The sequence below is a fragment of the Macrotis lagotis genome, chromosome 6 (genome assembly GCF_037893015.1).
Source record: "Macrotis lagotis isolate mMagLag1 chromosome 6, bilby.v1.9.chrom.fasta, whole genome shotgun sequence".
Classification (NCBI taxonomy): domain Eukaryota; kingdom Metazoa; phylum Chordata; class Mammalia; order Peramelemorphia; family Peramelidae; genus Macrotis; species Macrotis lagotis.
Window position 1 is genome coordinate 184,622,010 of NC_133663.1, and position 16,035 is coordinate 184,638,044.

Here is a 16,035-nt window from a genome sequence, read left to right on the forward strand (position 1 = left end):
TTGTTTTTCCTTTCTTTTCCCAGTTTTTCTTCCAACTCCCTCATTTGATTTTCAAAGTCTTTTTTGAGCTCTATCATAGCCTGAGCCCAATTTCTGTTTTTCTTGGAGTCTTTAGATGCAGGAGCTTGGGCTTCCTCATCTTCAGACTGAGTATTTTGATCCTTCTTGGGCTCATTTGCAAAATATTTCTCAATGGTCTTCCTCTTGTTTCTTCGTTTGTTCATTTTCCCAGCCTAAGCCTGTTTTTTGGGGATGCTTCCTGAGCTTTTGGGACACTCCCACAAGGGTCTCAGTGTGTGAGGTTCTGTCCTCCCTCTTGGTCTGTGAATGACGATAAGCGCCCCCCTCTGCCTGGGGGCTGAGGTGGGGGGGGCCCTGCTGTTCTATGGGGGGGCCTAGACTGCGATCAGGATCTGAATGTGGTCAGAGCTCCAGAGTCCTGTTCCAGGGGCAGAGAGGACAGAGCTCTGCAGTCTCTCTTCACTCTCCTCCCTCAGCTCAATGGGCTCATGCCCTGGGGGATCTTGTTATGGGCTCCACCTGCTTCTGCTTCTGTTTCCTGGTCTGGGCTGCCAAAAGACCAAGCTGCTGGCTGTGTGCCCTGAGGGCTGGGCTCCACGTGCTTGCTCTGGCAGAGGTCCCCCGCTGTTCCCCCACTTTGTGCTGGTGCTCCCCGGGGTACAGCTCAGGAGACTCCCCCGCTGCTGTGAGCTGAGGCTCCCAGTGCCCTGGGGCTGCCTCCGGGAGGCTGAAGTTCTTTGGCTCTGGCAGGCCACCCCTCTGGCGGGCCGCCCCTCCCACCCCAGGGAGCAGAGCCTTTCTGTTCTTTTCCAGGTTACCTTGAGTAGGAGAACTGCCTCACTGGGTCCCTCTGTGGGTTCTGTCTCTCAAAAGTTTAGTTAGAGTCCTTAGTTTATGAGTTTTTATCAGAGAGCTCCTAAGACTCGATCCCTTCATGTCTCCATCTTGGCTCCACCCCTTGTTTAAATATTTAAAAAAATTTGATAGGACCAAATTTTTAGTATTGCTAGCTCAATATTAAGATATCCACCAAAATGTAAAGAGAATTAAATCCTGGATAAGGGCAAAATTTAGGACCAAATAAGATATAGAGAACATTACAAAATATAAAATAAACTATTTTGATAAAAAGTTCTTGGGTGGCTAGGTGGCGTAGTGGATAAAGCACCAGCCTTAGAGTCAGGAGTACCTGGGTTCAAATCTAGTCTCAGACACTTAATAATTACCTAGCTGTGTGGCCTTGGGCAAGCCACTTAATCCCATTTGCTTTGCAAAAACCTAAAAAACAAACAAACAAAAAGTTCTTGAAAAAGTTCTTGTACAAACAAAACTAATGCAACCAAAATTAGAAGGAAAGCAGAAAACAGGTCAGCAAGTATCTCTTGATAAAGGTCTTATTTCCCAAATATGTAAAGAACTGAGTCAAAATTTTAAGAATACAAGTCATTCCTTATTTGATCAAAGGTCAAAGGATATGAACTGTTTTGAAACAAAGAAATCAAAGCTATCCATAGTCATAAAAATGTTCTAAATCAGTATTGATTAGAGAAATGCAAATTAAAACAACTCTGAGATACCAGCTCACACCCTGTCTGGTCAGCTAATATGACAAAAAAAAAAGGAAAATGAAAGATGTTGGAGAGAATCTGGGAAAGCTGGAACACTAATTCACTTTTGATGTTGTGAACTAATCCAATCATTCTGGAGAACAATTTGAAAATTTTCCCAAAGGGCAGTCAAACTGTTCATACTTTGGGGAGATGAGAAGGACCTATTTGTATAAAAATATTTCTAGCAGCTCTTTTTTGTAGTGGCCAAGAATCAGAAATTGAGGGGATGTCCAACAGTTAGGGAATGACTGAATTAGTTATGGAATATTATTGTGCTTTAAGGAATGACAAACAGGATGATTTCAGAAAAAACTGAACTTATATGAAAGTGAAGTGAGAAAAACCAAGAGAACATTATATATAGTAACAGCAGTATTGTATGGTGAAGAACAGCTAACAACTCAGCTGTTTTCAATAATATAGTGATCTAAGACAATCCCAAAGGACTCATGATGAAGCATACTGTCCAACTCTGGAGAAACAACTGATATTCCTTCTTTCCTTCCTTACTTTCTCCCTTCCTCCTTTTTTTCCTTCCCTCCTTATCTTTCTTTTCTTCTCATACAAAATGATTATTAAGGAATGTTTTACATGATTGCACATGTATAAGCTATATTAGATTACTTACTCTCAGGAGGAGGAAGGAAGGATAGAATTTGAAAGTCAAAACTTTAAAAAAGTGTTTAACATTTTACATGTAATTGGGGAAAAATAAGACTTTTTTTTGAAGTTAAGTCCTTTTCATTTTATGATTTCCACAATTATAAGTTCATACTCAGGGAAATCATATCTTTTTTAGGAACTGAAACTATAAGTAAAATAAGAATAGTCAATCAATTTATAATTAAAGAAGAAAGGGAAAAGAATTAAAACTAGTAATAGATTAAGTAGGTATTGGTTTCATTTATGAAGAAAAAATGGTAATTTATATATGAGCACATTTTCCCCGTGTAATTAAGGAAAATATAGAAATGAAAGCATGAATTCAAGCTCTTTGATGCTTCCATTGGTTCTGATTTTTCACTTATAGTTTTTAATTTATTAATTTCAGATTTGTCGGCCGCATACACGTTTATCAGGGGAGAAATGACCCTGTTGTAAGGTAAAAGAATATTTTTTTAAGAATATTTTGTTTGGGGGGAGTGGGGGGGAAGCAAGATTAGGGGGAAAATTGCAAAACTCAAAATTAATTAATTAATTAGTTTAAAAGGCCGAGTTGTCACCCCCCACCACCAAAAAAAAGAATATTTTATTTGTTTGGGCCTATGGAATTTTTTTAAACTGTTCCTTATTAGCAAGAAATTTTCTTGTTGAACAATTTTGCTGGGTCATCGTGAAAGGAGTATAGAATCTTCTGCAAGATTCCTTTCTGGTTTGCATTAGACTGGTATTCTAATTAACATGTGGCCTCATTTTATGCTATGAAGCTTGAAGTGTCTAAGAGAAGGTATGTGTCAATATTTATCTATGTTTAAAAAAAGAACCTCTTCTGTCTGGAAAAATTTAAAAGTAAATAACTTCCTAAATATGTGTTGAATTACAGGAAATTTTCTTTTCTGAATGTGTCTCCTAAGAAATCTACCTTAGTTTGCCAACTTTCTTGACAGTAGCATAATTGTAGGTTAAAAAGTAAAATACAATGCCTTCCCATTAGAAGTAACCATCTCATAATTTATTTTAAAGATATATCTTAGGGGCGGCTAGGTGGCGTAGTGGATAAAGCACTGGTCCTGGAGTCAGGAGTACCTGGGTTCAAATCCGGTCTCAGACACTTAATAATTACCTAGCTGTGTGGCCTTGGGCAAGCCACTTAACCCCTTTTGCCTTGCAAAAACCTAAAAAAAAAAGAGATATCTTGAAATAGGAAATTGAAAGTTTCTTAATTTGGTGGCCATCTTACTGGAATAAGTAGATTAGTCTAGCTCTTAAAACTTAATGTGGGAAGAAACATTTATCTCTAGTTTACTTCCCAAAGTTAATGATCTGCCTTTTACAAAGGACATGACTGTAGCTCACAATAGATAAAAAAGAACAGTTGTTGTCAAGGTAGGAAAATAAGCATCATTACTGATGCTTTCATTTAAAAATCTTGTGTAGTTAATTGTAGATATTGGACTGATTGGTCATATATAGCCTGGTTTGCAAAAAAATAACAGTCTGATGAATATTTAATAAAATTATCACTATATGACTTAAGACTGATTAAATACTAGAAATAATAATGCTGTCAATGTTCTGCAAAGATTCATTTTGCATGTTTTCCAAATCTGCTCATTGTCTTTACTTGTCTAGCCTTTTTATTTATAGAAGAAAGAAATCTCAGAACTTAGATATTTTGTTTGAACTTTATTTCAAGATACTGTTAATGAAATATTTGGTTTCTGAAACTAAGGAAAAACTGACCTTCAAGTCATATTTTAAAGTGTACAGTTGGACATGAAACCAGTTTGAGAAAAATCTCCTCATTTAATCAAGATACAAATTACTGTTAAGCTAATATGAGACAACATTATACATTAAGTGTTTTTACCTAGCAATGAAAGTGAGTTAAATGGAAAGTTCTTAACCAGGAAAAAAAAAGTCATTAGAGAAAAGATGATTTTAAGGATCTCCAATGTTTGAGATTAGGTTTTGTTTTCTTTTTTTTTAAAGGAAAACTACTCGGGCTTTTTAAAATTTGCATCCTTGGTATGATTCTGTATTAACAAATAGTTTAGTGAATACTTTTCAGAAAACATAAACTGTTGCCTAGTAGATTTTTAAAATTGTATTATTTTATATATATTTTATTATATATGTATTGATATATTTGTTGTTATATTATTATTTATGCTTATTATACTATATCATATTTATATATTTTAAAAATTATATTATTCCTGTATTATTACAAGTTACCATGAAGAATTAAAGTTTCATATTCCTTTTGTGAGAAGTAATTTGTGTATAACTGAGTAAATAGATTTGGATCTATTCATATTGCCAGTGAGATGAAATTAGATGATGTGTTTTCTTTCAGAAGTAAACAGAACTTTCAATGCTATCATTTAAAATTAGTTTGCTGTTTAGCAGTCATTGAAAGGAAATTACAAGACTAGCTAGTGTGTGGTCCAGCTTTTTAAAAATACTCATATTTTGTTAATATTTGAGGTTTCAAAGCACTGTTATATTTAGTGGAACTAAAAGGTCTATACATGTTTAAAAAAAATTGTTACTTCCCAGATTCATAACTTTTTGGCAACCAAAGAGACAGGAACTTAATCTTTTATCTTCTACACACTACCCAAAGCAGAAATAAGAAACTAACTGAAACTGGGTATTCTTAATTAAAAATCAAAATTGAATTTTTTTCTCTCTCTTCAAATACTTCATGTTGTTAAAAAGATCATCCTTTTTTTACATATTTGTCAGTGATATCTTTCTATCATACTTTGTTTTCATGACTAGTTTTAGCAGGAATTGAATATTGCTGATATAATTTGATATGACCACTATCATCAGTAAATGAAAAATATCTAGTCTAAGAGACTGTATTTTTAGTGATTGTTAAAAAGATAAATGGAGGGGCAGCTAAGTGATGCAGTAGATAGAGCACCAGCCCTGGAGTCCGGAGGACAAATGGAGTCAGGAGGACAAATGTAGTTTCAGGAAATACATATTGCTTTTATTTTGTATATTCCAAAGAATCTGTCCTCCTATGATGAATGCCTGAACTTAAACCTGTGTAGTTCTTGAGCCAAGAAACCTTAGGCTCAGGAAAGGAGTGGTTTGGGTTCACAGCTCTTCAGTTCTCTCATTTACTTATCCTGGTAATCCATGAACTTGAAATCATAGATGGAATTGTGTTACATTAAATGCCTTCGTCTTCTCCACTTTCCTTTTGTATGTTGTATTTCCCCATCAGAATATAAGCCCCTTGAAGATAGGAACTATCTTTCTTTTTCTTAATTGTATTTCTAGTACTTAACATAGTGTCTGATATATGGTAGGTGCTTAGTCAAATTGATTATTATCAAATTGATTGTTAACCAAATTGAATTAAATAAACTAATAATCTCAACACTTAATATTAGTTTTATGGTGTTAAACTTATCAAATCTTTCCAAGTACCAACTGTCCTAGCAATGGGCTTCCGCCAATAGGGAGCCTCACCATTCCAAAAAATCAACTCTTATTTTCTCAGTTTACCTTGTAATAAAGGAAGTAATAATCATTAGTCAAATGGGGAAAAAAATACAGAGCACTATCCTAGGAACTATGCTAGGTTATAAGGAATATTGATAAAAGTATATACAACATGGTATCTGCCTAATAAGAACATGTAGTGTGTATGAAGGAACAAGGCAACATATGAGACTAACTAACCATAGCAATTTACTGTACCAATTTGTTAATTAGTTCTGTTAGGCACCAATGTGACATGAGTAAATATTATAAGGAATTGTTAGCTATATGAAGAGTCAGCAGCTGAAAGATGCCAGTTGAGTTTCTTGACTTTATAGTGGTCTTGTTTATGATATCTAATATATTGTCAATCATAAAGTGCTGTTCATTGTATAAGTCCATTTTTATCCAAGGTGTGCCTGTAGAGGTATTAGCTAAGTGTCCCATGAGTGGTATGAGTTAATAGCCCAAGAATTCAGAAGAGGAAAGGATAAATGTAGGCCTCGATGGTCTGGAAAGGCCACCTGGAAAAGACTGAACTTAAGCTGGGTTTGAAAGAGAAGGTGGATTCACATAGTTAGAGAAGATGGGAGTATACTAGTCACAACAGCAAAATGAGCAATGAAATGGCTACTTTTTGCGAAGTTATGACTTATAAATAAGATGATCCAGCTTTAAATAACCCAGTTAGTCATACTGTTGACCTTGTCTCCCAAAATCTGTTTGACCCAGATTGTCCTCCCAGAATCACCTGGGGATTTCTATCCAGGGGTCTTTGGGTGTTAGTCTCCAGTTACAATTACTTATCATCAGAGGACTTCCCTCCAGCTACTCATTCCTAACCCCTCCAATTTACCTTGTGCTTATTTTCAAATGTTTTGTCATGGTGAAAACTCAGATTCAAGTTCCACTTCCAGCTTGTTCTGGTCTTTATTGACCTAAGCAAATATTCCAGAGAACTCTCCAAGACTATGTTGTAGAGAAGATTCATTCTTTGTTAGTAGGGGAGTTTCCTCATCTAAGAACTCACTATGTCAATGAAATCACAGCTTTCATTTCTCTCCTGATTTGTATCCTAAGAATCTGACATAGTGCAGTACACAGTAAGCAATTAGGAAATGCTTCTTTATTGAGCATTGATTGACCCAGTCCCCATAAATATTTACAGTGTAATCCTAAAGGGTAAGCAAGTATGAAATAAGCATGTTCAACTAACTATGTTTGTGGAATATGATATAGTTAGTCCTTCTACATTGTGACTTTCCCCATCATAATGGGTTTTGATATATCCCATAAGACAAATGGGAATTTGGGGAGTTTTGCAAACACCACAGATGACACATGAAGGCTGACAGACAACACAGAAAAAGGTTAGAAGCTCAAAATTGCATAAAATTTATGTATAGTATGGTATTATATCAATCCAAATTTTAGACTTTTTAGACTTCTTCTCTGGTATGAAAGGAGAGCCATCACGGGGGCAGCCCTAACCCCAGCATTTGTGAAAGGGATAACTGTACACTTAAAAGTTAAAATAAATAAATCTCTTATTCCAACTGGTTCTCCTCCAATGTCAGATACATTTGAGAAACAAAAAAGATTATTAGAGCAGGACTTTTATCAGCTGACATAATGTCTACATAGAAACACCCCCTCATTAAACAAGTCCTATCCTTAAACAAATCAGTGATTTTCCTTTTTTGTATCTTGTCTTGTTCTATTAACTTTATCTTTATAAGCACCTAACATGTTCAATGATCCTTATCTTTGCAGGTCATTAGGATCAGAAAACCTGCTTCTTAGGGGAGCCTCTCTAAAGAACACTGAGAAAATCTTTGGTAATTGTTTTAATCAGTAAATTATTAATACCAGCTTCTAAAATTAATAAGGATACATTAAGTAAAGTTAAAAATCTATAATGACACTAAAAGAGCATTATTTTTTTTACTTTGATGTGCTATATCATTTACTGCTATGATAATTATATTCAGTAAAAAAAATTACTATTTATATATAAACCACAACAGATCCAGCCATGGGAGTGTATATGATTGTTTGCAGATTAAATGCCTGTATTCTTAGACTCAGAAGAACAAGATTGTATCCGTGCAAGAATTTAGTCAATAAAATTCTGCAAGGAATTTATTCTAAGATTGTAAAAACAGCTGCAGTTCCTTGGTAATCTGCTTAGCTTCTTAGGGATATTTTCTTGTTTCCTATTTTTTAATTAAGTGTATCATAAAATACATTACAAGTATGCCTTGTTATAATGAAGTGCAATATATTCAAAAATCTAATTTTACCAAACATATTATAGATTATTTTGGGTTTTAGAAGGCTAAAGGAAGAGGGATTTTCTTTATTTTAAAGTAATCCTGTGTGAATTTATTTGATTTGATTTTTTTAAGTTGATTGTGTGAAATTAAAGTGATTACATATTTTTCAGTTTTTATGATCATTATCAAATAGCTCTTGTTTTAAGGCATGGTTACATTTTTGACATAAGACTATTCTTTTTTTAGGTGTGGCTATATATACTGGCATGGAAACAAAGATGGCATTAAATTACCAGTCAAAGTCACAGAAAAGATCTGCTGTAGAGAAGTAAGTCCTGTTGCTTCTAGAATAGCCTATACTTACACGTACAAACAAACACACACACACACACAACACCTGATAGGCACTGTGCTAAGTGATTTACAAATATTATTTCACTTGACAACCCTGGGAAATAGTTGGGTTATTATTAATCCCTATTTTACAGAGGAGAAAATTTAAGGGCAACCAAGATTAAGTAACTTGCCCCTGACTCACTAGTAAGTGTCTGAACCAGAATTTGAATTCAGCTCTTCTGGACTTCCTGTCCACTGCACCACCCAACTGCCTCTCAGTGATGCTTATCGTGCATGGAAATGAGTGAAGTGATTCAAGCGATAAAGTAGATGAATTTCTTGACAAAATAAAGGCATCTTGAGCAGAACCAGAAGTACATTGTGCACCCTAACAACAACATGGAGGTGATGATCAACCTTGATGGACTTGTTCATTCCATTAGTGCAACAATCAGGCACAATTTTGGGATATTTGCAATGGAGAATACCATCTATATCCAGAGAAAGAATTGTGGAGTTTGAACAAAGACCAAAGACTATTACCTTTAATTTAAAAAAAGTTTTCTTATTATGTAATTTTGTTCTCTCTCTTATATTTTATTTTTTTTCCTTAAGGATATGATTTCTCTTCTCATCACATTTAACTTGGATCAGTGTATACCATGGAAACAATGTAAAGACTGCCTTTTGTGGGGGGTGGGAGGAGGGAAGCGAGATAGGGGAAAAATTGTAAAATTCAAAATAAATAAATTTTAAAAAATAAAGTCATCTTGGGGGTGGCTAGGTGGCGCAGTGGATAGAGCACCAGCCCTGGAGTCAGGAGTACTTGAGTTCAAATCCAGCCTCAGACACTTAATAAATTGCCTAGCTGTGTGGTGCCTTGGGCAAGCCACTTAACCCCATTTGTCTTGCAAAAAAACCCTAAAAAATAGTCATCTTAAATGAGTAAGAAAATTTCCAGAAATTTCCATGTTTTCTGTACCTTTCCAATGGGGGAAAATGTCCTTTATCCTGTTAAACTAGTTTTCCAATTAACCAGTTATAATTAGAATAAAGAGACTGTGTGGTATAATGTTAGCTCCAGAGTCAGAGGTTTAAATGCTAGCTCTACTATTTGACTACCTGTGTGTCTTTCACTTTTATGAAGGAAGTTCAGGAAGGGACTTAGGATCTGAATTTCTCATAACTAGAAATACAACCTCTTAGGATATCTTTTTCAATGTTAACAATGTATCTATAAATCACTTTTAGCAGATTGTTATTTTTAAAAGATCTATGAAGTATATTTGGTCTCCATGATTGTTAATTGACCTTTAAAAACGATTATTTGATTTCTTCTTGATTATTGCATCAAAAGGGAAATCTGAGATTTTGTTCTTTATAAATAAGGACACTTTGTCTCCCAGATGTCTACATATGACAAATTTATTTCAGAAATACATATTGGAAAATCAGATTTCCTTTCAGAAGAACTGCTAAGATTTTTATTTTTCTTCAGCATTTCCCAGCATACATACACTATTTTCAGCATTTGTGGTGTTATTATGGTTGAATTTGCTGAATCTTGAACTCATTATTTGACCACTTAATGTTAGGAGAAATTGATTTGAAAAGGCTCTCTTAACTTGCCAGATTTTTGAATCCACAAATGTTTGATTCAGGTTATGAATAAGGGAATGGTTATTTGAAATTTAACGAAATGAATGGTACTCATTTTGGTTTTATGTGTGTTACCTTCATGATCTTATATGCCAAAATTCAGAGTGCATAGTGATAACAATAAATTTGTGTCTTCGTTCATACTTTGTAGAAATCAATAAAAGGTCAGAAACCTTTCTGAAGGTTTTTCCATAGTTTATAACCACTTAGATATTTGTGGGATAGGAGATTTCATACTTTCCTCCAAAACTAATTAGCTATTACCACCTTTTTATTTTAGATCAATGAATGTATTCCTTGTTGTGTACCTCTGCATCCTAATCAGTAAAGCACTGATAAATACTGTCCTGAAATATGTGTGGCAGAGTGACCCATTTCGAGATGAGCCTTGGTTTAATCAGAAGACTGAAGCAGAGAGACAGAGGAACCTGGTATGTAAAGTTTCACCTGAAATATTTTTGTAGTGTTCAAAGGGTGATTTGCAATAACATTTTCATTAAAATGTAGAACCAACAAATCCCAGCTCTTGAAAGAACTGCATAAATTAGAGCTACTCACTGTGGGATAGAAGAACTTTATGCATTTGAGAAATATTAAAATGAGAAGATATGATCATTTTCTCCCACCCATTTCATTTCTGACATGTGATGGCAAATGAATCTCCAAATGAGGAGATCTTAGCATCCATTCTAGGGAAGGGGAAAAGTGATAGCCCTCTCACTGGAATTATATGTCCATAGAGATTTTGGGGGGGGGGGGGTTGCAAGGCAATGGGGTTAAGTGACTTGTCCAAGGTCACACTACTAGGTAATTATCACAGCTGCATTTGAGCTCAGATCCTCCTGATTCCAGGGCTAGTGCTTTATTCACTGTGCCACCTAACTGCCTGCCATAGAGATTTATTAAAAAATAATCTTTATGACTGACTGGAGAGAAGAATGGGTGCTGACTTCCTCCAAATGAGCATCCAGATTGGAGGCAGTATACTGAAAAAAGAACTTCCCAGTTTTCCATTTTGTTTAGAAAAAGTTTCAACTATACTTTAGAGGTGCTCCTTTATTGTCAAACATTCCAGGATGATGGCAGGTGGAAAGCAAGATGTTATGTCTTAGTTATGTTTTATAGGTGTTCGTTCTATGTTCTTCAAATACAGTGATTGGTTTAGGGGGCTGAGACTAAAGGATTGGAACTCCTCCTCATTTACTTGAGATCAGCTAACAAGAAGAATGTGGATGATCTGATCTGTGATTCCAGATGCTGTGGGGCTATTTAGACTCAGAAATACATTTATCCACAAAGTTATAATTAAGTAAACAGAAGGAGTTTTGTTTCAGAATGAGAACAAAAGAAAGCAAGAAGTACTAAAAACTACAAAGGTCATCCAGGATGGCAGCCAATTCTAAATTGCCTGACTAATGTCAGGAAGATGGCTTTCAGTTGTTTTCTCTAGTGAGGATCAAAGGCCTAGTGATTGAAGTGCTGATATTTTTGTTTTTGTTTTCTTTCCTCTGGGAATCTGCTCAGGAATGCTAACTCAGATTATACTGGGGAGGGGAAATAAGTTTCCTGGACATAAAGATCCTAAAAAAAGGGAGAAAGACCTTTGTAAAAAAATATTAACATAGTTGTGTATCAATGTATGTAAAACTATGTCTATACACGCATTCACCCTTTAGCAAATGATATCAACTAATTTACTTATATTCCTCAACCTAGAATTAGAATTTAGAATCTGAAAATTCTAAGAAACAAAAACAACCTTTTAGAAATCATTAAATCATTTGATTTAGAATTGGACTTCTCAGAGGCCTTCAAATTTATTTCCCTCAAACTTATTTTGTATATGAGAAACTGAGACCTAGTATAGAGGTTAATTAACTTGCCCAACCAAGGTCATGGCAGGTAATAAGTGACAGAGCTTGGCTTCCAACATAGGTCCATATACGCTAAATCCAACAGTCCTTCTCTACTAGACTGCCTCTCAATCATGAGAACGGTCATAGAAACCCTAGACTAACCATCATACAATGTATCATGGCAGTCCTAGTTTTCTATACCTTACAGCAGTGTGGACTGAGAAACATCTCAAATGGTACAATATTAGATAGTAAATTCATTCCTCCAGTTCTAGTCTTTCATCTACTTATGTTGCTGTGCTGATAGCGATCATGTCTTAGTCTCTCTCTCTCTCTCTCTCTCTCTCTCTCTCTCTCTCTCTTGTTTAGGCAATACAGGCAGGAGATAAATGGTGATGACTAAAGTTAATATTAATGATATTAGTTTATGGTGTGATTGTGTGTCTAAGAATGATGGGAAAAGTTCTGGGAAAGGCTCATAATGAGGAAGGATTCTTAGACCTGATCCTATTGTCCTTAGGAAAAACTTAGTCTTAAAATATTTTCTTAAAAATTTCCTTAAACAAAAGTATATGCTTGAAATACTAGAACCATGTTGAACTAGTTATATAAAAATCTGGGGGATCCAGAGAGATGCCTTATAATACTTGGGAAAAGAGCATGGACTGGTAAGGTCTTAAATAGTGGAAAGCTCAACTACCTCAATTTGTAAATATTGTACAAAAAGCAGTCATTTCTTTTCATTTACATAAGCTTTTATTGATACCTTTTGATTTTTTTACATCATCATTATTTTTCCCTCTGTCCTTCCAGATAAGTTATCCAATCCTTTATCTATTGAAGTAGCTAGAAATAAAACATTTTAAACAAAGATGAATTCAAAGCAGCCATATAGATCTATCCTTATCTTTATTAGTTGGGAGTGGATAACGTAAACCCAGAGCTGCTGCTGTCCTTGACCTTTGGTCCTCCCTCATTCTGGGATTTCAAAAACTTTTTTTAATAGCATCTTTAATATCTGTGCCCAATAGCAAACGATCCAAATGGCCAGTCTTTCTTTGTTCCACATACTGATTAGATAAAAAAAATGAAATTTGTGAGATACTTATAAGCATCCAAACTAAGAGACTAAGTAATAGAAGTGAGGAGAGGGTAGCAAAAGACAGATTTGAATAACAGAACATGCCTGAAGCTTAAACTTAAGAGGTGTGCATTTATTGTAAAATTAGAAAGTTTACAAATACATCAATAAAATTTATATTTATTCTTTACTTATTTTGCAGTTTCTCAAAGCTTTCACAGACTTCTTGGCTTTTATGGTACTTTTTAACTACATTATTCCAGTGTCTATGTATGTCACAGTTGAAATGCAGAAATTTCTTGGTTCCTATTTTATCACCTGGGATGAAGATATGTTTGATGAAGAAACAGGTGAAGGACCTCTAGTTAACACCTCTGACCTAAATGAAGAATTAGGACAGGTAGGTAATGTTGTAAGTTTAGAAATTTTAACTTTGTCAACCCAATATTTCCTGCTTTTTGAATGAATGTATGCAAACATCTAGAGAATTCAGTCTTTGTATTTTCTAGTTCTGTTTACATCTGTGACATCATTTAGATATATTCTGCACTTGATAAAAGACCAGAAAAATGTCCATTGCCTTCCACATGGGATTGATTATAACAGGATCCTCTGTTAAGAGGTGGAAGCTAGACTTTGGTTTCAACTTTAATCCAGTACAAAAAGTATTAAGGGTCAATTCTACAAGGCGGTTGCTGACCTATAATATTTTTGGGGTGACTACTATGTTGAAACTCTTAAGGAGACCCAGGTCACAAAGAGAAAACAGGGTGTCATCTTTCTGAGTATACACTGAGGTTAAAACATTATGGGGCCAATTTATTTTCTCTACTGGTATGTGATTATTCTTCTGACATAAGAACTAGAAATATATAAGCCCTTGAAATTGCAGTGTCCACCACAGGCTCTTCCTGTGTGAAGGTTTCAGGCCTTGACTGAACACAGTTAAATCTAGCAAGCAAACCACCCATTGAGATAATAACTATCTTTTGCTCTAAGAAATGAGTGTGGGGAGAAAAAAAATCACTAAGTAATTTCTTTCCCAGTGTCTGATCATTTACAAGATTTTTACATAATTAATAGCAATGGAGTAAATGATCATTTCTCTCTTAGTGATTAAAGTTGTTGTTTTGAAATGCACCTAAAGTATCATTATGTTGTCACTTAGATTCAAGGATCCCTGCATGTTTAACATGGTGGTTTAACTGATACTTCAGATTTCCCTTTATTTGTCTCAGTGTGGGTCTGGTAGTCCCTTGTGACATTGTGTGAGATACATTCCTAGAATCCTGGGATGACAGAGCTAGAGTGGAAGAGATGTTGGAGATCGTCCAGTTCAACACCTCATTTTATAGATGAGGAAGCTTATAGAGAATGTAAGAATTGCCAATGCTTACATGATCTGATCCTGATAGAGGGTCCCTAACAATTGTAATGTACAATAGATCAGGGATGTTTCCTTCAACAACTTAAATTTGTTTCATTAACAACCTTGAGGGACAAATTATAACAACAGAGAAAGAGTGCTGAACTTGAGAGTCAAGAGAGCCAGTATTGAATTGTGCTCCAGAAGCTTATACATGCCAGTGTGTAAGCACCTACATAGTAGGCGCTTAATAAATGTTGATTGATTAAGTCATTTAATCTCTTAAGTTTATTCACGTTGAGATAATATTTGCATTACTTAAATTGTAGTGCTGTTTAAAAAGAAAATGCTTTGGAAGCCTTTGAAGAATTACTATAAATGTTACTTATTAATGTTTTGCGTCTACGATTTATTGTGCGATTTTTGTGGGCAAGCTGGGCCTGACAACTTCCTGCTCTTCTGCCATCTCAGCCCTACCTGAGGCATTCATTCTTTTTAAGCTCCAGTCATATCTTTTCAGCTTCTCTCTGTCTAAAATAAAGCATTGTGATCTTTTTTAAAGCCCATATTCATGTAACAATAACTGTTTTTGGATTAGTCTTTTGGGGGTTTTTGTTTTTAGGGTTTTTTCTTAACAAGGCAGTGGGGTTAAGTGACTTGCCCAAGGTCAGACAATATTTGAACTCAGGTCCTCCAGACTCAAGGGCTGATACTCTATCCACTGTACCACTCAACTACCCCAATTTTCTTTTATTAATCTAATAATAAAAGAAGCACAAAGGTGACTGGAACAAGCTTGGATTTTGCTTAGGCTGCAAGGTAGCAGCATCCATTATTTACCAATTTTTAGAAAGAAAAGTCTTAATAAAACTTCCAATTTTACCTCTTTCTAGGGAAATGCCAATTAATACTGGAATTTAATCAAAGAAGCACATTTTTTTTCCAGAAATTTTAGACTGAAGTCAATAGGTCATTGTTTTGGAAGGAAGTTTTAGAAACCCACCAGAATAAGAACTTAGTCCTAGAAAGAAAAAAAAGTATACTTCTTATTGTCATCATAATCAAAGGATTTAACTTAGATTATCCTATTTGGAGACTTTCCATTTTATCTCTACTAACTCTCATTTTTTTGTAGGGATTTTGTTTATTTCTTTGTTTAAATTTAGACCTGTGATTTCATTGATGTTAAGTAGTTCTTGGTGAAGAAACCAATGCAGATTAAACTGTTGTGCAGAAGTTAGGACACTAAGAGATTTTGTGATTTGTCCACAGTCTCATAGCCAGTTTGTGTCCCAGTCGAGAATTGAATCCAGGTTTTCCTCACTCCGGAAGCATCTCTCAAGAAGGTTAAATTTAATTCTAATACTTGATTAGTATATTTGCTATATTCTATAGGTGGAATATGTCTTCACAGATAAGACAGGAACATTGACAGAAAACAATATGGAATTCATAGAATGTTGCATTGAAGGCAATGTCTATGTGCCTCACGTCATTTGCAATGGACAAATCCTCCCGGACTCTGGAGGCATTGACATGATCGACTCTTCTCCTGGAGTGAGTGGAAAGGTATGTTGAAGTTTGAAAAAAAAAAAGAAACAAACACGCTTTCCTTATTAGAAGAAGGAGAGTTAGTGTGATATTGTTAAGATCCAAAGGTTGAATA

The 16,035-nt window shown here is 35.0% G+C and overlaps 1 protein-coding gene across 5 annotated transcripts in view; it reads left to right on the forward strand.

Moving 5' to 3' along the window:
• ATP11A (ATPase phospholipid transporting 11A) overlaps window positions 1–16,035 on the forward strand; it is a 238,865-nt gene that overhangs the window by 146,603 nt on the left and 76,227 nt on the right. For all 5 annotated transcript variants that reach the window (XR_012469549.1, XR_012469550.1, XM_074192057.1 and 2 more), the window contains exons 8-13: window positions 2,683–2,733; window positions 7,569–7,633; window positions 8,318–8,399; window positions 10,347–10,497; window positions 13,206–13,403; window positions 15,765–15,938. Coding sequence is in view for 3 of the 5 variants with exons in the window: in XM_074192057.1 (XP_074048158.1) it covers window positions 2,683–2,733; window positions 7,569–7,633; window positions 8,318–8,399; window positions 10,347–10,497; window positions 13,206–13,403; window positions 15,765–15,938 (721 nt within the window). In the remaining 2 variants the exon portion in view is untranslated. The remainder of the gene's footprint in view (window positions 1–2,682; window positions 2,734–7,568; window positions 7,634–8,317; window positions 8,400–10,346; window positions 10,498–13,205; window positions 13,404–15,764; window positions 15,939–16,035) is intronic.